The sequence below is a fragment of the Loxodonta africana genome, chromosome 14 (assembly GCF_030014295.1).
Source record: "Loxodonta africana isolate mLoxAfr1 chromosome 14, mLoxAfr1.hap2, whole genome shotgun sequence".
In the NCBI taxonomy this organism is placed as follows: domain Eukaryota; kingdom Metazoa; phylum Chordata; class Mammalia; order Proboscidea; family Elephantidae; genus Loxodonta; species Loxodonta africana.
In genome coordinates, this window is record NC_087355.1 from 7,733,770 (window position 1) to 7,761,208 (window position 27,439).

The window sequence follows — 27,439 nt, forward strand, 5'->3', positions numbered from 1 at the left end:
TCCTGCATCATGACGGGTTTGCACAACAGGAGGTAGCTGACACTGGGCAGGCCAGTCACTGGGATGTGGATGGTGCCACGCTATCAAGGGGTAGCCCTGGCACCACAGCAACAGCATGGTGCAAAGCAGTGGTCCAGGCATTCTGCGGACCCCGAATTCCTCTCGAGGTCTCTGGTCAGCCCCTGCTGGTTGAGGGAGGTGGGTAGAAGTAGACAGCCTTCTAGAAGCCAGCCTCATTTAGGCCAGAACTGCTTTGCTCTTAGCTATTTGTGATGGTTAAATTTTAGGTGTCAACTTGGCTAGGTTATTGACTCAGTTATCTAGGGCTACTATAACAGAAATACCACAAGTAGGTGGCTTTAACAAAGAGAAATTTATTTTCTCACAGTCTAGTAGGCTAGGAGTTCAAATTCAGGGTGTCAGCTCTAGGTGAAAGCTTTCTCTGTTGGCTCTGGAGAAAAATTCTTGTCATCAATCTTCCCCTGGACTAGGAGCTTCTCCAGACAGGAACCCTGGGTCCAAAGGACTCGCTCTGCTCCCAGTGCTGCTTTCTTAGTGGTATGAGGTACCCCCTCTCTGCTTGCTTCCCTTTCCTTTTTATCTCTTATAAGATAAAAGGTGGTGGAGGCCACACCCCAGGCAAACTCCCTGTACATTGGATCGGGGATGTGACCTGGTAAGGGTGTTATAATCCCACCCTAATCCTTTTTACCATAAAATTACAATCACAAAATAGAGGACAACCACACAATACTGGGAATCACGGCCTAACCAAGTTGACACGTATCTCTGGGGGACACAATTCAATCCATGACAGTTAAGATGCCCAGTTGTTTGGTCAAACACTCATTCTAGAAGTTGCTGTGAAGATATTTAAATTTCGTTCTGTTATATATAAGGTCACTATGAGTCAGAGCCAACTTGACAGTAACTAACTTTTAAATCGATTGGTCTCAAGTAAAGCCGATTACCCTTCACCATATGGGTGGGCCTCATCCAATCAACTGAAGGCCTTAAGAGCAAAAACTAAGGTTTCTTGAGGGAGAAGAAATTCTTCCTCAAGACTGTAAACAGACATCCTGCCAGAACTTCGAGCCTGGCCTACAGACTTTGGGGACAAGCCTGCTGGGGTTTCCGGCCTATCACCTGACCTGCAGATTTTGGACTGGCTAACTCTACAATTGCATGAGCCAATTCCTTAAAATAAATCTCTCTCTCTCTCTGTATGTATTTGTATATTTTTTGTTGTTGTGTGCCATCGAGTTGATTCCAACTCCTAGTGAGTGACCCTACATGACAGAGTAGAACTGCCCCGCAGGGTTTCCTAGGCTGCAATCTTTACAGGAGCAGATCACCAGGCATTTGTCCAGCAGAACAGCTGGTGGGTTTGAACTGCCAACCCTTCAGTTAGCAGCCAATACTTAACCATTATGCTACCATATATGAATATATATATATACACACACACATATATATTCTCACTCTTGTTGGTTCTGTTTCTATTTATTTTAAATCTAAAATTAAATCTATTTAATTTCTGTTTAAGATGAAGGAGGTGGCATATTATTTTTGGGGGGATAAAGTATGTGAAAATCGCTCACGGTACAGAAAAACATGTAAGCTTTGGGACAAACCAGCTAGAAGCCTGAGTCCTTGCTCTGCCACCAGGAGCCTCTGCTTATGGTGACAAGTTGTTTAATCTGTCTAGAGACTGTTTAGAACAAATGAAGCTGCACACTATCTGGCAGGGTTGCTTTGATGACGTGCAGAAATAAGTATAAAATGCCTACATATATTTAAGTGTGGGGCACTTAAAAGCTACTCAATAGAAGGACACTATTTGTATTTTTATTATTATTGGAACAAATTCAATGTCCCATGGAGAATGTATCAGTATTGTCATTTTGAAGTATGAAGGGCAAATATTCATTTATTGGGATCGAGCTTTGTTACTGTTGATAGATTTCAATTCTAATTGGGCCTGGAACCGTGTTAATTCATATGTTGGATTAACAGTAAAATAGTTGCTATGGAGTTGATTTTAACTATGGTGACCCCGTGTGTGTCAGTGAAGAACTATGTTCCATAGGGTTTTTTTTTTTTAAATTTTATCATGTTATAGGTGAAAGTTGAAAGCAGAAATTAATTTTTCGTTCAAAAGTTTTATCACAAATTGTCTTGTCACATTAGTTGCAATCCCTGCATTGTGTCAGCACTCTCCCCTTTTCCCGTTCCACCCTGGGCTCTCCGTGTCCATTTGTCCAGTTTTCCTGTCCCTTCCTGCCTTCTCACCTTTGCTTTTGGGCAGGTGTTGCCCATTTGGTCTCGTATACTTGATTGAACTAAGAAGCATGTGCCTTACATGTGATAGTTTGTTTTATAGGCCTGTCCAATCTTCGGCTGAAAGGTAGACTTCGGGAGCGGCTTCAGTTCGGAGTTAGCAGGGTGTCCAGGGGCCGCAGTCTTGGGGGGGTTCCTCCAGTCTCTGTCAGATCAGTAAGTCTGGTCTTTTTTTTTTTTTTTTGTGAAGTTGCATTTTGTTTCACATTTTTCTCCTGCCCTGTCCAGGACCCTCTATTGTGGTCCCTGTCTGAGTAGCCAGTGATGGTAGCCAGGCACCGTCTGGTTTTCTGGACTTAGGCTGCTGGAAGCTGTGGTTCAGGTGATCCATTAGTCCTTTGCACTATTTTCCTCGTGTCTTTGTTTTTCTTCATTTTCCTTTGCTCCAGTTGGGATGGGACCAATAGATATATCTTAGATGGCCGTCCACAAGCTTTTAAAACCCCAAATGCTATTCACCAAAGTAGGATGTAAGACATTTTCTTTATGAACTGTGTTATGGCCATTGACCTAGATTAGACGTCCTTCAAGACCGTGGTCCCCAGCCCTAAGCCCCAGTAACACGGTCTTTCAAGGTGTCCGGATGTGTCTATGGAGCTTCTATGACTTTGACTTGGTCAAGCTGTGCTGACTTCCCCTATGTTGTGTGTTGTTTTTGCCTTCACCAAAGTTAGCATTTGTCTACTGTCTAGTTAGGGATTTCCCTTCCCCACCCCTCTCCTCCCCCTGTAACTAGCAAAGATCATTTTTTTCTGGGTGCAAACTTTTCTTGGGTTTTTATAATAGTGGTCTTATACAATATTTGTCCTTTTGTGATTGACTGATTTCACTCAGCATAATGCCCTCCAAATTCATTCATGTTGTGAGATGTTTCATGGATTCATCATTGGTCTTTATCATTGCATAGTATTCCACTTGTATGTACCATAATTTGTTCATCCATTCATTTGTTGATGGGCACTTAGGTTGTTTCCATCTTTTTGCTATTATGAATAGTGCTGCAATGAACATGGGTGAGCATATGTCTATTCATGTGTTGGCTCTTATTTCTCTAGGATATGTTCCTAGGAGTGGGATTGCTGGATTGTACCATATTTCTATTTCTAGATTTTTAAGGAGGCACTGTATCATTTTCCATAGTGGTTGTACCATTTTATTTTCCACCAGCAGTGCATAAGAGTTCCAGTTGTACTGCAACCTCTCCAAAAAAAAATTTTTTTTTTTTTAATTAATGCCAGTAATGTCAGGGTGAGATGGTTTCTCATTGTAATTTTGACTTGCGTTTCTCCAATGGCTTCTTATCGTGAGCATTTCCTCGTGCGCCTCTCAGCCACTTGAATGCCTTCTTTGGTGGAGTGTCCGTCCGTTCATATCCTTTGCCCCTTTTTCCACATAGGGTTTTTAGTGGCTGACTTTTTGGAATCGATCACCAGGCCTTTCTTCCGATACACCCCGTGTGGACTTGAACCTCCAACCTTTTAGTTAGCAGCTGAGTGTGTTAATCATTTGCACCACGCAGGGATTCCACTATGCTGGATTAGATGGTCTATGATATATTTAAACTAAAGAAAGTAACAATACGAGGAGGGGAGGCCCTATGTATCCCTAGGCTCAGTTTCATGGGAGGAGTCAATGTTCACTGTCCGTTTCCGTTTTGGATGTGCTCTGTAAGAAGCAACTAATCTTCAGAGTATGGCTTCAAATCTTTCAAGTATGAGGAGAGGTTAACTTTGATCTGTTTGCGGTCATCCTTGTGTTCTCAGCACCTAGCGCTGTGCCTGACATGGAACAGCCATCTCGCAGTCCTGGAATGGATTCAGAGCGTGCCCTGGAGTTCAAGCAGCTGGAAGTACAGACTATGTGGCAGCTCCACATTAGCAAGGGGAGATCCGTTGGTCTCAGGATGCAATGCCTGACTTGGGGAAACGTACTTCTGGAGGAGCAAATCCAAGTGACCAGCAAGAGCTCAGGAAAAGGGACACTGTGCCCTGGCTAAGAAATTTTCCATGGACAAAAATGAACTTAGCAGAGAAAATATCAACGCAATGCCACTGACTCCTGGGCTGTTTGTATGGGTGTCTGAAGGACGCACATCAAGCATGCTACCAGGACCCTCCAGCAGTGTGGATCAGCAGAAAACGTTATTGTGGAGGCAACTGGCTACCTGTGTGATACTTTTCCTCTTCAGTGAAATGTTGACAATCACGCCAACTTTGAGGGGTAAGGTATGAGGATCAAGCAACGCATGCATGTAAAGTGATCTTTAGTAAATCTGATCATGCCATCTCCTACTGAAGCCTACTCGGGCGCTCACCCTGCACTGAGAACAAAACCCAAGCTCCCTTCAGAGCCCGGTGATGCTTCTATCATTTGGCTTCTGACTGTGCCCCAGCTTCAGTTCAAACCACTCTCTCTCCGTTCACTGAGCTCCAGCCACATGGACCTCCTCTCCATCCAACGAGACACTTTCACCACCACGGGGTCTCTGCCCTTGCTCTGCTGCTGCTGGGTCTGCATGAGCCTCAGGATCTCTTTGCTTCTTTCCAGCACCTTCTCTTCCTTTGGGTCTCACTTCAATGTCACCTCGTCAAAGAGGCCTTTCCAGACCATCCTACCAGATCCCTCACTTACTTTCTTCAGAACAGTATATTCTCAAAGATCTTGAGCATTTATTAGTTTCTATTTTTTAACTGTGGTAAAAGTATGTATAAAAATACATTTGCTGATTCCACAATTTTTAACACACACAAGTTAGTGGCATTGAGTACATTCATCATGTTGTACAGCCACTGCTATTCTTTTCCAAATCATTCCACCACCACCACCACCGACAGTGTTCCCTAGGCAACGGCCCTGCTAACCACTAATAAGCTTTGGTCTCTATGTTGTTGTTGTTAGGTGCTGTGGAGTCGGTTCCAACTCACAGCGACCCTATGTACCACAGAAAGAAGCACTGCCCGGTCCTGCACTGTGCCCACAATTGTTGTTATGCCTGAGTCCATTGTTGCAGCCACTGTGTCAATCTATCTTGTTGAGGGTCTTCCTCTTTTTCTTTGACCCTGTACTTTACCAAGCATGATGTCCTTCTCCAGGGACTGATCTCTCCCGACAACATGTCCAGAGTTTGAAAGACGCAGTCTCACCATCCTTGCTTCTAAGGAGCATTCTGGTTGTACTTCTTCCAAGACAGTTTTATTTGTTCTTTTGGCAGTCCATGGTATATTCAATATTCTTTGCCAACACCACAATTCAGAGGTGTCAGTTCTTCTCTCTAGATAAGTGGGATCTATATATATCTCATATCTATATGTAAGTGGGATCGTACAATATTTGTCCTTTTGTGACTGGCTTATTTCATTTTTTTTTTATTTCATTTAGTATAATGTTTTCAAGGTTCATCCATGTCGTAACATGTTATCAGATCTCCATTTCTCTTTACGGCTGTGTAATATTCCATTGTATGGACAGACCACAGTTTGTTTATCCATTCATCTGCCGATGGATATTCAGGTTGTTTCCATCCTGGATACTGTGAACAGTGCTGCAATGAACACTGGTGCACAATTAATTTATGTTTTTATTATTGGTTCATTATTGGTCTCCTCAGTACATCTGCCTTATTCTTCTCCTGTGTCCTCTGAGCCTGGCACAGTGCCTGGCACAGACCATGTGCCCAGGATAATCTGCCAAATGGATGCATGAATGGAGGAAAATAAAGGAGTTCAGCTGACTCCTTGTGGTTATCTGGAATTGTAACTATTGTTATCAAGTAGCGTTTTTGTGACTGCACTTACTGATCTTTCAGAATACAGAAATCATTATCATTTATAACATATCACAAGTATATAACAGAAAATGCATGTGTAAATAGGAATGGCTTTTTTTTTTTTTTTTTTTACCATGTCATAATTTAAAATGGAAAAGTAATGGATTTTCCCATATGTCATGGAAGGGTAGGCTGGCAAATTTTCTGTACATGCCTACAAGGTTATACTGCAAATATCCATTCCATATAACGTCAGAGGGTTACTTTTTTCCTGAGAGCGGGTGTTTGGAGCTTTCCTTCAATTTGTACACACACAATAGACAGTTGTATATAAATGCATATTCAACAGCTCCAGCAAAATTCCTACTGTCAAGGAGGAGAAAATTTCAGAGTAAGCTGTAAAAAAAAAGTGCTTGGTTTTTTAAAATGTGGAATTGGCAATTCGCAGCATTTATACAAATTGCCATAGACTGTGGGTTGCAAGTGAAGAGCGAAGAGTAAGAAAAGTTGCAGCTAAGAGCAAATCTGGGGACACTTGTTTAGAAAGTAGAGGCTTAGTCAGTATACTAGCATTCTGGCAATCTGCACACCATTACCTAGAGTGCTTTGCATTGGGACTGAGCTGTTAGGTATTGATTTTCTCATATGCAAAATGCTCTGACTAAAACTCATGCCCAAAAGAGACTGATCTTGGATGAAACAGGGGAATTACTTTTTAAAGTTCTCCTTGTATTTTGGCCATGTTGATTTGGAACAAAATCATCAGGACTATTTAGTCTGAGAGCTGACTGGATTTAACATTCGGGACCTTATTTTCTGCGATAATTTTGCACACTTTCTGTGAATTCTGTAATTATACAGAAACGTGAGGCAGTATCAGCGGAAAATACAAATAGTTTCAAAAGGAGTTAGCTAAATTAAAAAGTGAGAAATCCATAGTGAGATAATACAACAGACTCTGGTTAAATAACAAATGATAACCTTTCCCACAATACTAATATTTTAGAGGTAGACATAAAGTTGAATTAAACTGATGGTCGGCTGAAATTTTTGTGTACTTGCATATTGTGTTCTTTTCTTCTCTGCATCACCATAAAAAAAAAAAAAAGAAAAACCAAACCAACCAAACCCGTGGCCATGGACTCCGTTCCAACTCACAGGGACCCTATAGCACAGAGTAGAACTGCCCCATAGAGTTTCAAAGGAGCCACTGGTGGATCTCACTGCCGACATTTTGTTTAGCAGCCGAGCTCTTAACCACTGCACCACCAGGGCTCATATTCAGTGCATATTTTCCCCAATTAAAAAATAATTTCTGTAATTGTTTTAGAGTTGATAGAATGGGGGTGCATATTTGTGAATAAAAATGAGTTTTTTGTTTTGTTTTGTTTTGTTTTGGAGTGAGTGGGATGAAGTCCTGAGCCTCAAGCCATAAAAAGCAGCAGCCAGATCTGAGTTTGAGATGACGCAGTTTTAGCCACATACGGACTCAGCCCCAGCTCTCTGAGGTTACCTCCCTGAGAAGTATATTAACCAGAGATCTCACAGGGTCAACTCTTGAGTATCTGTAACAGAAAGGACCATCGTTGTTGTTGTTAGTTGCTACTGAGTCAGGGCGAGCCCACGCGTGCAGAGTAGAACTGCTCCATAGGGTTGCCAAGGCTGCGACCTTTTGGAAGCATGTCGCCAGGCCTGTCTTCTGAGGCACCTCTGGGTGGGTTTGAACTGCCAATCTTGTACCACCCAGTGACTCCTCCAGAAAGGACAAACTGAGATCACATCCATTCATTTGAAAATAAAAATACCACTTAGGAATAGTCTATGCTTTAGAATATCTTAAACAGAAAAGACTAGTGATTAAGATATTCTAAAGCATAAACTATTCTTAAACGGTGTTTTTATTTTCAAATGAATGAACGTGATCTCTTTCTGTGGCAGGCTTACCTCCTAATAATGCAGTATTAAGGCTAGGATTTAAGAATGGGCATTTCCTCAGCAAGGGCCAACGGGATGGGGGAACGGAGTTCCCGGGATATGGAAATAGAAAGTTGGCTCAGGACTACGAACGGACTGTGACTAGCCCATCCATCCCCAAATCCACAGGTAGACAATACAAAGAGCCCGGAAGATGCTGCTCTGGTCTTTTAGGCATGAAGAAATATTTCCATAACATATCGCTTTGTGTAGGATTTACTTTTTCTTTTACAACAAAGAAGATTGTGCAAAAATGCTAAAAGTGATCTTTTATGCTTTTAAATTACTATCAAAGTCTGCACCTAGATGGCCAGAATCCATCACAATACCAGACAATTGCAGGTTACCTTGGAGACCAGGCTGGCTCTATAGGCTGCTAGTTGCTTTAGGTACTCCTTCTTTGCAGCCTCGGTTTTCTTTTTATAGACCTGTAACAACAACAAAGAGCCTTAAATTAGAAAGTACATCTGCTTTTGTTTTCAGAGAGGTGCAGTGCAGAACAGTAATACACACACACACACACACACACACACACACACACACACAATAATACCTATTTCCCCAAAGATTCTGTTTGCTTAAAGTCCAGTAGAAGTGATCATTCTACTGAAACAGCTTTTTAAGAACTATGCCAATAGACCAGATAAGAAGAGGATGAATAGTAAAATTTTACATTTTACAGAAAGCCTATGAGAAGATTTATGTGGGCTAGTTTGAGAGTGGTAGTAGTTGGCTTAGAAAGAAAGACAGCAGTGAAGAAGGTTTCCAGGGAATCTACATATGAATAAAGAAAATATTCGTATGCATATAAAAAATGGACAGATAATCCTACAGTGCCCTCAAATCCTGCTATATAGGTTCCACGTGTTTCCATAAAAATAAGGACAGAATTAAAAGAAGAGAAATTATGTTCAATAAACAAATCAAAGGGACAGGATGAGGTTTGGAGCATCATCACTTTTAAAAAAAAATTCTGAACTTTGAAGTCCTGTCTGCATCTCCTAAGCCTCAGGAATCAGGGACAGAAGTTAAGGACCCCATTGGGGGTGGCATGGGAACCAGGAGTGGGTAAAGATGGCATGCGTTCAGTGAGCCCGTTCTGGTCCTGTCCTGCCAACGAAAACATGGGTGACCCGCATCTGTGAGTGAATACCTTGTTTTGAAAAGGTAAAAATGTCCCGAAATGAATTTTAGTTTTCAGAAGCTTGCCCGTTTGAGGGGGAATCATCTTGAAAATAAAAGTGAAATCATCCCAAACTGAACAAACGTAACTGAAAAATGACTTGAGAGTATGGAAGAGTGCGGCAACTGGAAGACTAGCAAAGTGAACACATGTGGTTGTCTGCTACCCTTCAGTTAATCCTTGCAAGGCTTTGGGGTATGTTTTGGTAATGTTTTGAAGTCAGGCCTGAAGAACAAAATGTTCTCCACCATTTCCTTCTTAAGTCAAAAGGTAGTTTCACTGATGTAACTATTTCAAATTTCCCACACCTTGTGTCTCACAGCAGAGAGCCAGGCTTGGCTAAGAGCTGGCAAGGCAGAGCTCAAAAAAACAGACACAGATCAGTATTGAAAAGCGGCTTTAGCGTTAGTCAGAGTACTTAAATACCAGTTATGCCTAAAGACCAAATACCTGCCCAAGTTGGTAGCAGAGCCTAGCTTCTAAGGCTGATGGTGGTTTTCTGAGTCCAGAAGTCGAATGAGAAATGCAAGATGTGACAATTATTATTTACTTGCGAATATTTCAATTAAAGGAGAACATTTTACTTACGGTAAACAAATGTCTAACCTTGTTAACAGAATTATAACAGGACTGTATGAAATGAATGTGCTAATTGTTCTTCTTTATGAGTTGGAATTCACTCAATGGCAATGGGTTTGTTTTATTTCTTTTTTCTTGGTTTTCAGTCTAGACTTCTATTTGGCATTTCAGTCTAACAAGTCAATTAAAATAAGGCAATTAAGAATGAGTCCATATTATCATATAATCATTGTACCAGTTTTACTAAATAGGACATAGTTAAAGAAACTTAAAAGTCTATTTAGAAGCTTTTTCAGTAAAAAGCAAATAAATCCTTCAAGTATAAGAGTCTTCTATATTTAGTGAGCTAATTATGGGAAGCCAAATTCCGATTTATTTTTGGAAATTCACACATAAACAGACAAATGCTATAGCAGAGCAAATGCCTTGAACAATATGGCCCGTGCCTACTATATGTGTTGGTTCAGCCACAGTCAGAAACAGAGTTCTCCTGCTTTTTATTGTTGTATTTTTTTCTTGAGAGACATATTTCTGTTTATTGGCTTTCCTTAAACTTCTTTCTCCAAGACATAATTTATAATTAATGGTCTTAAACTGACAATGTTTACATTTACTTTTAATGCGTTAAAATGGTTTCAAGAGGGATTTTCTCCTACACTGATAGAAATCCTGTTCATGACTTTGAAGCAAATATTTAGTAAATGTATCTTTGATGTTAATATGTATTTGTATAACCTAAGGATTTCCATCATTTATTATGAATATGCTACTCCAAGTGACCCCCATTCAGCTAACTAATGTTTGCTTAGCTTCCAGAGGCTTTTTTTTTTTTTTAAACATAACACACTTTGGTCCCTACCATTGCCCAAAGCATCATTTTCTAGGTAGGAATAGAAAGACAGCATTGCCAGAAGGCCTGATGCAGCTTCTATCATCTTTCTTTCATTTGGTTTCTTCTGAAACAGCTATAGTGTTGCCGTCTCTTTGTTGGGCTCCTGGTAGTTAACATCGCACAAAGTATTGGCATTTCTGCAATTTGTTGTTTAACACCCATGGGAGAAATTTAGCTAACTCAATGCATTTCAGCCTGAATCTGCCCCTGGCTTCACAAAGGGATCAATGTTGTTAGGAGATACCTGACTAGCGCTCCGGAGGCCTTGTTTTCTACCAATGGCTCCCTGTTGGCTATTGATGATTGGCTACGTGGGATCATTGCCTAACTGCCTAAATAACACTTTAGAAAAGGGTAAACTCATCACGTCACATTTCCTGGAGCGAAGAAGCTTCTCTTCTCTGAATAGCTGCAGATGTTCCGAGGGAGGATTTCAAGAGGTTTATTACCATACTGGAAACCCTGGTGGTGTAGCGGTTAAGTGCTACGGCTGCTAACCAAAGGGTCAGTAGTTCGAATCCGCTGGGCGCTCCTTGGAAACTCTATGGGGCAGTTCTACTCTGTCCTGCAGGGTTGCTATGAGTCAGAATCGACTCGATGGCACTGGCTTTGGTTTTTGGTTTTATTACTGTACTTGCCTTTAAAGGGTAGGAGCCCAGATCAGAATTAAAATCTGAGATCCTTCAGCCCTCACCCCCACCCCAGCAAGCTGAACTCCCACCTTTGGAAACTGCCTAATGTCTACAGCATGGTTCATCCTGTACGTCTTTCTCATGCTACCTTCTAAAAATGCACAGGAATTCGTTTAAAATTCTACATTTGATGGAAGTCTCTGAAGGATGACCTCAAATATATGAGACAATGAGAAAAGAATATTTAAGAATTCCATATGCCAGTAGTGGGGAAAATTCTTAAGAAGTGGGGAAATTCTTCCTTTCGAACAGATATTTAAAAATTACCCACAAAAAGTTCCTGGCGAACTTTTTCAAAAGCCTCTGTTCACAGATGGAGACAGTCCTGTACTTGTGGAAACCAACAATGAGTCGGGCTGCCTTGGGCAATGACCGTGCACTACCATGATCAAGGACACAAACCTCATAGCCTATAAGGATGGGTCTGACTTATGTCAAAGTTAGGTTGGGGAGAGAAGCGGTCCCTCCCTCTCTCAGGGAAAGACAAACATTTTAAAGGTATATGATTCATACAGTAAATATTAGTACTCGGTTGAGCTACAAAATGGCTTCCAAATGGTCGACAGCTGTTTGAAATAAAGTGCAAAGTTGGCCAGATGAGGATTTAAAAACTGTAATACATCATTTATCATTTTCCACAGCTCATCCAAACACTTTTGAATTCATCCTGCCCTAATTCAGTTATGTGCTGTGGTTTGTTATTCTAAGAAAGCTACCATAGCCTAGCTAAGGACTGCATCTCAGTGGTTAAATGAAAACATATAATGGCTAAACTAAAACATACATAGATAGATAGGCATCAAATAGCAATTCTGGAGATCTAGATCCTGTTTGTGTAGTTTAGTAAATCACTGAATCATTTCTAAAATGCTCTCAATACCAGTATGTACATATATTTTATAGGCTATTGTTGTTATTGCTGTCAAGTCTATTCCGACTCACGACAACCCCACATGTGCAGAATAGACCTGCTCCATAAGTTTTCAAGGCTGCGACCCTTCAGAAGCAGATTGCCAAGCCTGTCTTCTGAGGCACGTCTGGGTGGGTTTGAACTACCAACCTTTTGGGTAGTAATCGAGTGCTTAACTGTTTACACCAACAGGAACTCCTATATTTGTAGATTAATAACCTCTAATTAAAATCATCAATTCAATAGCAATGACTACCATAAACAGAAAAAGGTTCTAATAAATCTGTCTTACTCTTTTACTTTCTGTTCCTTTCTCAAACTATCCTGTATTCTGTACCTATGAGCCGGAACTGACTCGATGGCACTGGGTTTTTTTTTTTAATCCCTGATACAGAAAAGCAAAAGTCTTATAGTTTAATTCCTTCTTCCTTCCTCCTTTTCTGCCTTGCCCTTAGTTAATCTCCAGTCATAGTTTATTTCAACAAAGTCTTTACAGAAATAATAAGAAAACATTTAAGTTCTTTCAATTCTGGACTCTATTCAAATGCTATAAAAAAAAAAAAACTAAAAGGCATTTTGCTTTTTTGGTTAACTTCAAACGTATTTCTTTCAACTGCAAGTTTATTTTTATGGAAAATGCTTAGAAAGATATTTGTATAAGGAATAATGAATTAATCACAATTCCCTGCCATATTCTTTAGAAATTTAAAGTTTGTGGCTTCTTTCAATGCTGTTATTATTTACATGCATCTGTATTTTATATAGAACCTTACCCTTAAATGTGGTAAAATTTCCATCTTGTGTAACTTGCTCAGTTTTCTCAAGTGTTCCAAAAGCCTAAGAACTTTATAACATGGTATTCAGAGGATTGAAAGTATTATAGAATATGGTAAAAATCTTGCTATCATTTCTTTTTGAAGACTGCTTGATCTATCTAAGGGGTCTAAACAGTTTTGATGTGACCTGTTTCTGGAATGGCAGGTACCAGACGCAAGCTCCTTGCTTGAGAAAATAGCTACAAGATAGTCATCTGTTTTACTTATTGAGTGAGGGTGACTAGGGCCAGTCCAATGTTGTTCAATTACATTTAAAAATATACTGAGAGTCTATAAATGACCTGAAGCCCTGGTGGGGCAGTGGTTAAAGGACTCCGATGCTAACTAAAAGGTAAGCAGTTCGAACTCATCAGCGGCTCAGGGGGAGAAAGATGGGGCAGTCTGCTTCCTTAAACATCTACAGTCTTGGAAAGCCTATGGGTCTTTTTTACTCTGTCCTATAAAAAAAAAAAAAAAAATTTATAGGCTTGGAGGAAGCCCTAGTGGCATAGCGGTTAAGAGCTATGGCAGTTAATCAAAAGGTCGGCAGTTCCTATTCACCTGCCGCTCCTTGGAAACCCTGTGGGGCAGTTGTACTCAGTCCTATAGGGTTGCTATGAGTTGGACTTGACTCGATGGCAATAGGTTTTTTGTTTGTTTGTTTTCATAGCAAGTGTACGGCAAAACTGTGGTGTGAATCAAATCAATGTGGTGTTAAAAGATCCGTCTTTGTTTCAATTCCTCCTCTGAGCAGCTGAGAACATCCCCAGTTGAGTCTGCCTCTCAGACTCCTGACTGCAGGGGCCTTGTCGTCTTCTTTATTTTCCAGATCTTGGTTTCTTTTTTTTACTGTACTTTAGACAAAGGTTTACAGAACAAACTAGTTTCTCATTAAACAATTAGTACACATATTGTTTTATAACATTGGTTTACAACCCCACAACATGTCAATGCTCTCCCTTCTTGACCTTGGGTTCCCTATTACCAGCTTTCCTGTCCCCTCCTGCCTTCTAGTCCTTGCCCCTCGGCTCGTGTGCCACTTTAGTCTCGTTTTGTCTCATGGGCCTGTCTAATCTTTGGCTTGGAGTGACTTCATTACTGAACTAAAACGGTATCCAGGGGCCATACTCTCAGGGTTTCTCCAGTCTCTGTCAGGCCAGAAAGTCTGGTCTTTTTTTGTGAGTTGGAATTTAGTTCTACATTTTTCTTCAGCTCTGTCCGGGACCCTCTGTTGCGATCCCCGTTAGAGCAGTCAGTGGTGGTAGCTGGGCACCATCTAGTTGTACTAGACTGAATCTGTTAGAGGCTGTGGTAGATGTAGTCCATTAGTCCTTTGGACTAATCTTCCCGTGCGTCTTTAGTTTTCTTCATTCTTCCTTGCTTCTGACGCGGCAGGGCCAGTGGAACATCTCAGATGGCTGCTCACAGGCTTTTAAGACCCCAGACGCTACTCACCAAAGTAGAATGTAGAACATTTTCTTTATAAACTATGTTATGCCAACTGAGCTAGATGTTCCTGGAGACCATGGTCCCTGAAGCCCCCAGCCCAGCAATTCGGTCCCTCAGGGAGTTTGGATGTGTCTATGGAGCCCTTTTGTGATTGATTTATTTCACTAAACATAATGCCCTCCAGATTCATCCGTGTTATGAGATGCTTTGCAGTTCTTTATCGTTGTGTAATACTCCATTGTGTGTATGTACCACAGTTTGTTTATGCATTCATCCGCTGATGGACATCTAGGTTATTTCCATCTTTTTGCTATTGTGAACAATGCTGCAGTGAACAGGGGTGTGCATATATCTATTTGTGTGATGAGTCTCATGTCTCTAGGATATATTCCTAGGAGTGAGATTTCCCTGGATCATATGGTATTTCTACTTCTAGCTTTCTAAGGAAGCGCCATATCATTTTCCAAAATGGTTGTATCATTTTGCACTCCCACCAGCAGTGCATAAGAGTTCTGATCTCCCCGCAGCCTCTCCAACATTTGTTATATTCTGATTTGTGCCAGTAATGCCCAGGTTAGATGGTATTTTATCGTGGTTTTGATTTGCATTTCTCTAACGGTCAGTGATTGTTTTTGAACGGTCAGTGACTGTGAGCATTTCCTCATGTGTCTGTTGGCGACTTCAGTGTCTTCTTTGGTGAAGTGTCTGTTATTTCCTTTGGGGGGCCTTGTCTTCTTGTTTATTGCTGAAGCCCCAAAATTCAGGGCAGTGCTTGGTACACAGTAGGTGCTCAGTAAATATTTGAGTGTATAATCCTTGGTCTCAGGTTGTTCCTTGTATGAATCAGCATTAGCGTGACTCTTACATGGATTATTGAATTGCACCTTCTAAATTAAAATGTACGTCAAAGGTAATAGAGGGTTTGCTATACAGGTGTTCAACCCGCCCCACACATTCTTACATATTGTCGTTAAGTATTATAATTATGGACATATTATGTATGTGATAATACACAAAGCACAACAGGCTTGACTATTATGTTAGATTTATTTTCTTACCAATATCATGAACACTTTCAAGTGAAATATGTTTCCACCATGTGTGTAGGAGAATATATTTGTATGTGTGTACTATGTACTATGTATGAAGGCATGCAGTAATCACATTTGCATATCCATAATTCCATGCATATATAAATACCTGCAATTTAGAAGTACAATATTCTCACCATTTCATGTAATTTTAATTGCCCAGTTTCAAATCTTTTGAATATAAAATTTTCTTCGATTTTACAGTTTTTAAATTCACAATTGTTTTACGTATCTTTTCACTCCTAGTTTTTTTTTTTTTTAATGTCTTAGCCACTCCTAGTTTTTTTTAAAAATTGGGAAAACGCATGATGTTTATAAGGAAATGGCCACGATAAACACAAGGGTGAATGTTATACTGCGATGGGATTTTAGTTAACCTTAAGTACTGCTGACATAAAAGCCACATTTTATAAGAAAACACAAGACAACACAACAAAAACAACCCGCCAGCCTTCATGTAGTGGGCGTCTGAGCCCCAATGCGGAGTAAATGATTTGATTCTATGGGCTCCGAGGATTTGTTAGCTGCCTCAGAAGTGTAATTCTGGCTCTTCATATCCCTGCTGCTTCTAATTTAGCAGGACAGGCTCATAATTGAAGCAAATTAACTATTTACACTTGCCACTTCTACTGGGGGAGAGGACACAGCAGCGGGAAAGAAGGAGTGGGAAATTATATTCTTCCCACTTGTGTCAGATTTGCCCTTATATAAACACATTAACAGTAATTTCATGAGGCATCAAACATAGGAATAAATACTGAGGAATAAAATAATGAGGTGTTGCTATCGAGCTGAATTGCTGTGGCTAACGTCCTTGGATATGAATTATGCATCCTGAAAGAAGGCATATGTTACAGTATTCAGACGGTTTTCCTGCAAGGGAGATCTGCTCATTAGGCTTGGGATCGCTAGGTAAATCCACTTTCCCCTTCCACGACAGTGAAGCAGTTACCAAAATACACTCTGGGCTCACGTGGGATGTGGTTTCTTCCCAGCGCACCCCACTCTGAAGCAGCCTTCCGCTCCGTTTTTGGCCTAACAGCATGTTCATTTAGCTCTTTGGCTGAAGCTTTAAAACCATTTAATGCAATGTAAACAAGAACATTTTGTTTGTAATTTGCTAAATGTATTACAGCCTGGCTGTGTCTCCAATTAGGAACCGAAGGTTCATTTAGTGATTTACATCTGGTTCCGATTTAAGGTGGCTTTCCTTTTCTACTTAAGAGCAGCCTTTCTGTGGTTGCAAATGACCCAAGAACCCTTTATAGCTCTTTGGACCAACCCCTTCTGCTTCACAGCTGGATGGATTCCTATTTAATAGGGTTTGGTTTGTTCTATATCCTCACGGTAGACCTATGTCCTGCATTATGATAAGCAGAATAAGAGAATTCAGAAACAAGTAGATGGATGGAAATTTTGATGGAATCTCATAAAAAAAGATGCTGATGGTTACTGAAACTCTAAGGAGTCTAACACAAAAGGCGCGATACTGTTAACTTAGGATTTTTTTTCTTTCTCTGTAGGTTCCAGCCAGTGAAAACTAAGTAGCAAAGCCCAACATCACAGCGATACTTAAGTTTTATTTTCCTTTCTCCATCTGGTGCCTTTTAAAACAACTTCGTAGGCCTCTGGAATGGGCTCTCCATTGTCTTACGATTCATTAGCATTTAAAACCTCCGGTTGGAATCCCAAACACAACTCTGTGCCCATTCCAGGTTCAGCACAGTCTTCTGTCTTCCAAAGTATTAAAATGGCAAGATCTCTGGTGTGTGACGTTTGCTCAGTGGCTTTGGTAGGCACGATTCATAAGGGAGGCTTGTGCTCCTCAGAGGATTTTTATCGCTTCTTTCAGCTTCCTTTTGATTTTTCTTCTTTGAAAGAGTCTTCACAGAAAGCAAAGTACATATAGTTCCTCACTCACCATGGATTTTGAAAATAAAGATCTACGTGCAGCAGCGGCTCCTTGCTCCCGCCTACACTCCACAGTGAGAAAGCATGTGATATAAACACACAGCGGCTCTATTAGTCCTGTCCCCTCTGGCTGTCAAGAAAACAGTCAATTGCAATCTCACTAATAGCTGTTTTCCCTTAAATATTGTAATTTTCTAAGCCCCCAATAAGTCAGCAATGGTTTTGTCCATTTTCCCCAGTTTTTGTTTACATTTGTTGCTGTTCATAATTGTGGGCTACTAGGACAACAGGATTTTTTGAACAATTGTGGCACGTGGCAGCCTGGCCTTCTATTCGAACCAGCTGCCTACACAATGCCAAGAGCATCATGTTGGCTTGTTTTGAAACATGCACGTTTGTCCTAAATTCTGAAGTTTAATAGTCTGCCTCTCATCTGGCTCTAGCAATAGTTCTTTAAAAATAGATAACCCTACACGTGCTCCCCCAATTTGAATATTAAATGAAAGTAAAACACAATTAATTTAGTTTGAAGCAGAGATATGATATTATGTTGGCACAATGAGTCAACATAAAGAGAAAGAACAGGTGGTCATACACCGTAATAACACTTTGGGATATTTTGCAGAAACTCTCTTGATGCCCCAATGTGAATTCCAGGCAGACGTGTTTGCTGTGCTGGCAATTCTTCCAAACGGTTAGAGGAAGGGCTGCCACTTAGGAGCAGAGCAGTGGCTCATTCCATGCAATATGCTTCCTCTTGTAAGTGCAGCATCTGATGGTGCCCATTCAGCCCTCTATCTGCTTGTGCCGGGGATAAGGCTGCACAAGCTGTGGATCACAAAACATACTTTCTAGCATGATCTGCAGTCTCACTATCTTTATTAAGCAAGATCATCTGTGAACAGCAGGGCTTTGAACTGGTTCATTCTGGTTTGGACCCCTACTAAGAATTTGCATTTCCACCCCAGATATACTGAATCAGAATCCACATTTTAGCAAGATCCCCAGGTGATTCTTAAAAACCACAAAATCCAGTGAAGCTGTCTAGGCCAGGGATTTTTTTTCTTGGGAGATTTTTTTTTTTTTTATTACCTCTTCAATCTCTTCTTTTGTTATGGGGTTTATTTAGCTTTTCTACCTCGGTTTGTGTTAGTTTAGGCAGGCAGTGTGTTTCTAGAAATTTGTCTATCCTCTAGGTTTTCAAATTTGTTGAAGTACAATTTTTTACAGTATTCTATTATGATCGTTTTTATTTCATTTGGGTCTGTTGTGAAATTGCCCATCTTGCTTCTTATCCTTATTCACCAGTACTAAAGCTATTTCAGAGCATCGAAAATGAAGGAATACCCCTGAACACATTCTATGAAACCAACATAGCCCTGATACCAAAGTCAGGAAAAGACACCACAAAAAAAAGAAAATTACAGACGAATATCCCTCATGAACATAGACACAAAAATCCTCAACAAAATTCTAGCCAACAGAACTCAATAACATATCAAAAAAATAATTGATCATGACCAAGTGGGATTCATACCAAGTATGCAGGGATGGTTCAACATTAGGAAATCAATCAACGTAATCCATCACATAAATAAAACAAAAGAACCACATGATCTTATCAATTGATGCAGAAAAGGCATTTGACAAAATCCAACACCCATTCGTGATAAAAGCTCTCAGCAAGATAGGAATAGAAGGGAAATTTCTCAACGCAATAAAAGGCATTTGTACAAAGTCAACAGCCAATATCATTCTCAGTGAAGAGAGACTGAAAGCATTCCCCTCAAGAATGGGAACCAGACAAGGATGATGTGATGGCTAAAAATGTGTGTCAGCTTGGCTGGGCCATGATTCTCAGTGTTTTGGCAGTTGTATAATGTTATGATCACTTCCCTGTGAAATTTGATATGCGATCAGAGTCCCATGATGGAATCTGCTGAATGGTACCCACAGGGGCAGAGCCTGTGGCGGCTCACTGCCCCCTCAGCCTTCATCTCTCTGCCCTCCACCATCTACTTCCTTCCTGCTTGCCTTGTCAAGGCTTTTGGCTTGTTCTGGATCCTGCAGTTGCCTCTTGTCATCTGACTTCTGATCCCTGGGACTTGGACTTGAGCTATCAGCTTACCTGCCGACCTTGGAATTCATCAGTCTTCACAGCCTGTGAGCAAGAGTCCTGCTCTCTCTGATCTGCTGGTCTTGGGTTCGCCAGCCCCTGCAGCTAGGTGTATCAGGACAAGCCTTGTGGTCTTGCCTGCCACTCTTGGGATTCGTTGACATTCACAGCCTGTGAGCAGGAGCCCTGCTCTCCGACCTGCTGATCTTGGATTCACCAGCCCCTGTGGCTGCATGAATCCTGATCCATAGACTTGAGACGTTCCAGCCTCTACAGTTGTGTGAGCTGTTTCCTTGATATAAGTCTAGGTTTTTTTAATCTATTTATTTGCTTTACTGGTTTTGCTTCTCTAGAGAATCCAGCCTACGACAGATGCCCTTTATCACCACTCTTGCTCAACATTGTGCTGGAGGTCTTAGCCAGAGCAATAAGGTAAGAAAAAGAAATAAAGGGCATCCAAATTGGTAAGGAAGAAGTAAAAGTATCCCTATTCGTAGATGATATGATCTTATACACAGAAAACCCCAAAGAATCTACAAGAAAACTACTGGAACTAATAGAAGAGTTCAGCAAAGTACCAGAATATAAGATAAACATGCAAATATCAGTTGGATTCCTCTAAAGCGACAATGAGAACTTAAAAAAAGGGAATCACCATATCAATACCATTTATAATAGCCCTCAAGAAGATAATGTACTTAGGAATAAATCTAACCAGAGGTGTAAAAGACCTGTACAAAGAAAACTGCAAAAACACTACTACAAGAAACCAAAAGAGATCTACATAAGTGGAAAAAAATACCTTGCTCATGGATAGGAAGACTCAACATTGTGAAAATGTCAATTTTACCCAAAGTGATCTAGAGATACAATGCAACCCCAATCCAAATTCCAATGGCATTTTTTAATGAGATGGAGAGACAATCATCAACTTCATATGAAAAGGGAAGAGGCCCCAGAGAAGTAAAGCATTACTGAAGAAGAACAAAGTGGGAGGCCTCACACCACCTTAATTTAGAACCTCTTCAAAACAACCTAGTACTGGTACAACAACAGATGCATAGACCAATGGAACAGAATTGAGAACCCAGAGGTAGATCCATCCACCTATGCCCAGCTGATATTTGACAAAGGCCCAAAGTCCATTAACTGGGGAAAAGACAGTCTGTTTAACAACTGGTGCTGGCATAACTGGATAACCATCTGTAAAAAAATGAAACAGGACCCATACCTCACACCAGACACAAAAACTAACTCAAAATGGATCAAAGACCTAAATATAAAATCTAAAAAGATAAAGATCAAGGAAAAAAAAATACGGACAATGCTAGGGGCCCTAATACATGGCATAAATTGTATACAAACCATAACTAACTAACAATGCACAAATACCAGAAGAGAAACTAGATAATTGGGAGCTACTAAAAATCAAACACTTATGCTCATCAAAAGACCACCAAAAGAGTAAATGGAGAACCTACAGAAGGAAAAGAAAAAATTTGACTATGACATATCTGATAAGGGTCTAATCTCTAAAATTGACAAGATACTGCAACACCTCAACAACAAAAAGACAAATAATTCAATTAAAAAATGGGGAAAGGATATGAACAGACACTTCACCAAAGAAGACATTCAGGTGGCTAACAGATACATGAGGAAACACTCACGATCATTAGCCATTAGAGAAATGCAAATAAAAACTACAATGAGATACCATCTCACTCCAACAAAGCTGGCACTAATCCAAAAAACAGAAAATAACAGGTGTTGGAGAGGCTGTGGAGAGATTGGAACCCTTATGCACTGCTGGTGGGAATGTAAAATGGTACAACCACTTTGGAAAACGATATGGTACTTCCTTAAAAAGCTAGAAATAGAAATACCATATGATCCAGCAATCCCAGTCCTAGGAACATATCCTAGAGAAATAAGAGCTGTCACACCAATAGACATATGCAGGCCCATGTTCATTGCAGCACTATTCATAATAGCAAACAGATGGAAAGAACCTAAATGCCCATCAATAGATGAATGGATAAACAAATTATGGTACATACACACAGTGGAATACCATGCAATGATAAAGAACAATAAGGAATCTGAGAAACAACTCACGACATGGATGAATCTGGAGGACATTATACTGAGTGAAATAAGTCAGTCATGAAAGGACAAATATTGTGTGAGACCACTATTATAAGAACTTGAGAAAAGGTTTATACACAGAAAAAAGCACTCTTTGATGGTTAGGAGGGTGGCAGGGGTGGGGGGGAGAAGGAAATCACTAACTAGATAGTATAAAAAAAAAAAAATTAAACTTCAGTAATGGGAAGGACAATACACAATATAGGAGAAGTCAGCACAACTGGACCAAAGCAAAAGCAACAAGTTTCCTTGACACATGCAAACACTTTGAGGCACAGAGTAGCTGGAATTGGGGCCTGGGGACCATAGTTTTGTGGGACATCTAGGTCAACTGGCATAACATAGTTTATTAAGAAAATGTTCTACATCCCACTTTGGTGAGTGGTGTCTGGCGTCTTAAAAGCTTGCGAGTGGCCATCTAAGATACATCAATTGGTCCCACCCCACTCGGAGCAAAGGGGAATGAAGAGAACCAAAGACACAAAGAAAATACTAGCCCAAAGGACTAAAGGACCAAATGAATCAGAGACTCCACCAGAAGAACTAGATGGTGCTCAGCTACCACCAATGACCGCCCTGACAGGGAATACAACAGAGAGTGATTCCCCCTCTGCCACCTAACCCTAGTAACACCAGTGAATGTTGGTTTCTGTACGTATACCTATTCTTGTCTTTCTATAAAAGTGAGATCATACAATATTTGCCCTTTTGTGATTGACTTATTTCACTCAGCATAATGTTCTCCAGATTTATCCATTTTATGTTTCAAGGACTCATCATTATTCTTTATAGCTGCATAGTATTCCATTGTATGTATGTACCACATCTTGTTTATCCATTCATCCACTTAGGTTGTTTTCATCTTTTTGCTATCGTGAATAGTGTTGTAACGAATGTAGGTGTGCATATGTCTGTTTGTGTCTCTTCTATCAGATCTCTAGGGTATACACCTAGGAGTGAGATTGCTGAATCATAGGTAGTTCTATTTCTAGCTTTTTGAGGAAGCGCCATGCTGCTTTCCATTTTGCAGTACCATCAGGAATGGATAATGGTTCCAATCTCCCACATACTCATCAGAATTTGTTTTCTGTTTTTTTTTTTTTTTAAATCAGTGTCATTTTAGCAAGGGTGAGATGGTATTTCATTGTACTTTTGATTTGCGTCTCTCTAATGGCTAATGATCACAAGCATCTTTCTATGTGTTTGTTGGCCATTTGACTATCCTCTTTGGTGAAGTGTCTGTTCATGTCTCTTGCCCTTTCTTTAATTGAATTGCTTGTCTTTTTGTTGTTGAGTTGTTGAAGTTTTCCACGTATTTGTATTTTAGAGATTAGATCCTTATCAGATAATGTTGCTCCTGAAAATTTTCTCCCAGTTTGTAGGTTGTCTTTTTACTTTTTTGATAAAGTCTTTTGATAAGCATAAGTATTCAATTTTTATGGCGTCTCAGTTATTTAATTTGTCTTCTGCTGTTTGTGCGTTGATAGCTGTGTTTGATTATCTATTTTTTAAAATAATTAGGTCTCATAGTTTTGTCCCTATTTTGGCATACCTTTCTTTAGCAACTAGATTTTCACTATCAAATTTCTTTACAATACTAATGATATATATACACCAAATCCCTTGCCATTGAGTCTATTTCTACCCATGGTGACCCCATGTGTTACAGAATAGAATTGCTCCATACTGCTTTTTGGCCACAATCTTAATGGAAGCAGACTGCAAGGCCTTCCTTCTGAGAACCACTGGGTAGATTCGAACTTCCAACCTTTAGGTTAGTAGTTGAGCGCAAATCGCTTGTGCTACCCAGGGATCTTAATGAGATTTATAGGTCAACTAATACATAATTTCATCCTTTATAAAATAAATTCTCAAAAAACCCCAAGTATTTCCATTATGAGAGAGCCCAAAGGTAGACTCACTGCAAGTTACTTTTTAAATTAAAAATAAAATGCGAGAGAGAAAGAAAAGTTTTGTCACCACATATATGCAATTAAGAATCCTTAAGTATTATATCATACTGTGATGTTATCTACATTAGAAAGGCTCAGCTCCAACGTGAAAAGGGAATAGGAGAATGGGAGGAAGTTCCCTTTCTAACTAACAATTGAGAATAATGAATCTCATATTCTTTGGGTCTGTAAGTACCTTATATGGTCAGACAAAAAGAATGTGGAATACTGTCCTAATTTTCTGCTCTTACTACATTAAAAAAAAAAAGCCTTATTATAGTAGAATTAGTAGGAAGAGCCACGTTGCTTTACATTTGCTGCTTTGAGGAACCACCTGATTTTCTTCATAAGAACATTAATATTTTGTACTGGAAACATGAGTATAGGCACTTTTTAATACTGACAATGGAAAGGGCCAATTGTGGGTTAGGAAAGGCTTTGTAGATATCCCCCTTTAAGACCCTGGTATTGAGCTTCATGAGTTCCTCTCGTGAACATGGGAAATAAGTATGAATGTGGATAACTGGGGTCAGCAAGATAGACAAGAGGAGTTAGATAGGTCACGATGCAGGCAACTGGTATCTCTTGAAACAAAACTTCTGACAAAATGGAAGATGCTAAGGGAGCACGTGTGAGCCTGGGGACGAAACTCCCAACTGAGTTGCTGGGTCTTAAGTAGGGCAAAGGGGGTTGAATCTTCAGAGAGGAGTCCTGTACATCCTCTGATGAACAAGGGTCATTGCACACATAGCTAGGGCGGGGAAGGGCTTTGTGGGTGACTCCTCTAGGAAATTTCACCTCATAAAGCAAATGAGTTTATAGTGTTAAACGAACAAACAAAAAACCGCTGCCCATGAGTCAACTCTGACTCAAGGTGACCCTATGTGTACCAGAACAGAACTGTGCTTCCCAAGGTTTTCAATGGCTGATTTTTCAAATGTAGATTGCCAGGTCTTTGTTCCAAGGCACCCCTGGGTGGACTGGAACCCCCAACATTTAGCAGCCAAGTGCTTAACCATTTGTACCACCCAGGGACTCCATAACATTAAAGCCTGTCATGAATCCAAAAATAAATAGGGGGCTCTTGGAGCAGAATGTGAGGGGCATCCTGATATCTGGACATTGTAGGCGGAGCAGGGAGGCATGAAGGTTACAGAATCGAGAGAACGGGAAGGGCTGGGATTCATGGCAGATGTGTCCTAGTTTCTTGTCCAGGGATGCTCTACTGAGTGGAGGAATGAAGTCACTGTACAATCCCCCCGTGAACGTCCAACATAGATGGGGAGCACACCTCAGATTTGGGAGAAAGAGCGAACTGATACAAGTTAGAGAGAAACCAGCTCTAAAATCATTACAGTCACAGCATACAATGCTAGCTACCGTCTTAATAGTGAGATGGACATTTGTCCCAAGAACGTCTTTGCTGTGTGTTTCCAGTCCTTGAAGATGACTACTGCCACCCAGTGCTTCATACGGGAGGTCTGTGCTCTCCCACGAAGGCATTCCCTTGGGCTGGCCATCTTGAAAATGACAAAAGAACTTGTGTGGACATTTCAAATTGTAGAAGATAGTTTCGGTGTGCAGAAAAGGGGGCTTAGGGGGTACTGGGAGGATGTTCCTGTTTCCCTAGCAACTGGTCTCGGCCACTAAAGCCATCATGGATCTCATAGGGTTTGTTCAGGAAATGAGCTGTGAGATGAATGACAAGTTCTAGTTACCATCATTCTCTGTGCCTACGACATAATCTAGATCATCCAAAAGAATGGGGACCATTTGTCTTGTTCTCTGCCAAATCTCCAGCATCTGGAATAGTGCCTGGCACATAATAGGCATTCCAAAAAAATTGACTGAATAAACAAATGCATTTCACTTTTCAAGCCCTGTTTCATAATGTGCAAAACTGGAATAATAATTTCCCTATATAACTATGAGTATTGAGTAAAACAAGTGAGATAAATTACGCAAAAGTGCTTTTAAAAGTAAAAAATACTGCAGACATTGTAGATGTTATACTATACAGTCATAATATAGAGGTATTTCTAGATGTATATATAGGTTGGAGACTTTTCTGTGTTTTATATGCCTTGCGGAACCTGATGAGGAGAGGCAAAAGTCTCTATCTAGAATCAAATGTGAGACTAATAGGTCATTCATGAAATTTGCGGTTCTGTAGTGGTTCTGTAGTGGCTAAAGCTGCATCCACATAGCCATTTCCATGCATTTTATTTGTATTTTAATAACAATGCTGGTCCACTTTTCTCTTGGTGACCAGGAAACTTTATATGGAGACAATGGCAATCTGGTCCCAGGTTTGGAAATACGGGATCAACAGGGCTTCTTCGTTGAGGTACACCCTCTCATGCAACTCTCACTGTCTCTCCACGACTCCCTTTCATCCTTAAGACCTTCTGGGGCTACTTATGCTGTGGCTGAGATGAGAAGTGTCTCATGTGGTCCTGCCTGACCATGCTCCTCAGTTACCCCATGGCAATCCATGAAGAAGGAGAAAAACAAGCATCTGGTCCTATTTAGCACACTCTAGAAATATGGTATAAAAGGGATTGAATAACATGTCCCAGGGGTCTTTAGGGAATGGCTAAGGGTAGAAGCCCTTCAATTTGAGGTTCATTTAGCAAACAGCAAAGAGGATTTTAATGACAAAAGGGTAAACAGTAAGTGCTAAAGAGTGGTGTGGACAGTTTCCAAAAGACTTTTAGGATTTTTTTGAGTATTTATGATCACACTGGCAACATTAGGAAATGAGGTAATCCTGGCTTGGCTATGTGAAAGTCCTTCCAAAAGTGACTACACTATATAAACTTTGAAACAAAGGCACTAACATGCTTTTTATGGAGGAGCAATAAACGAGTATAAAGTTATGTGAAAGTCTCCTAAAGTCTAGTTCTGATGGGGGCACAGTCTCAACCTTAGTTCTAGTAACTGAAGGACTCGCCCCAGCACTCACAAGTCATTTCTTTAGAGTGCTTTCATGTTCTCAAATATCGTTGATTCTCACTGCATTTTGCACTCCGTCTTACCTGTTTCTGTTCTTCCCCTAAGCCATCCCACATGGAAGCCACAATTTTAGACACTTCGCCAAAGGTAGCATTTGGATTTTGGCCCTTGATGGCAGCTTGGGTATCACGAAAGAACAGCGCATAGGCAGACACCGGCTTCTGGGGCTCATTTGGGTCCTTCTTCTTCTTCTTCTTGGGAGTTTTTGGTTTCTTCCCCATGTCAGAGGCAGGCCGCTTCTCTCCACCATTAATCTGAAATAAAAATCAAAGTAGAATTAAAAAAGCCCTCAGGTGCCATCAAGTCGGTTCCGACACATGGTGACCAAGGGGTGTCGGAGCAGAACTGTGCTTCACAGGGTTGTCAACGGCCGTGACCTTTCACAATGAGAGCACCAGGAATTTCTTCCAAAGCACCTCGGGGGGACTCAAACTTCCAACCTGTTGGTTAGCAGTCAAGCACTTAACCGTTTGCACCACCCAGGGAATCCTAACATAGGATTACAGGGAACTAAGAATATTTGGGGACAAATCAAATTGTTTTTTCCTTTACAGCTTACACACAGCCCTGGCCACACACATTGCACAGACCCAAAACTTCATATTT

At 40.5% G+C, this 27,439-nt stretch overlaps 1 protein-coding gene across 2 annotated transcripts in view; it reads right to left on the minus strand.

Moving 5' to 3' along the window:
* Positions 1–27,439, minus strand: part of TOX (thymocyte selection associated high mobility group box) — a 367,991-nt gene that overhangs the window by 24,289 nt on the left and 316,263 nt on the right. For both annotated transcript variants that reach the window (XM_003408320.4, XM_023545698.2), the window contains exons 5-6: positions 26,857–27,087; positions 8,428–8,508 (exon numbers count right to left, since the gene is read on the minus strand). In XM_003408320.4, the coding sequence (XP_003408368.1) occupies positions 8,428–8,508; positions 26,857–27,087 (312 nt within the window). The remainder of the gene's footprint in view (positions 1–8,427; positions 8,509–26,856; positions 27,088–27,439) is intronic.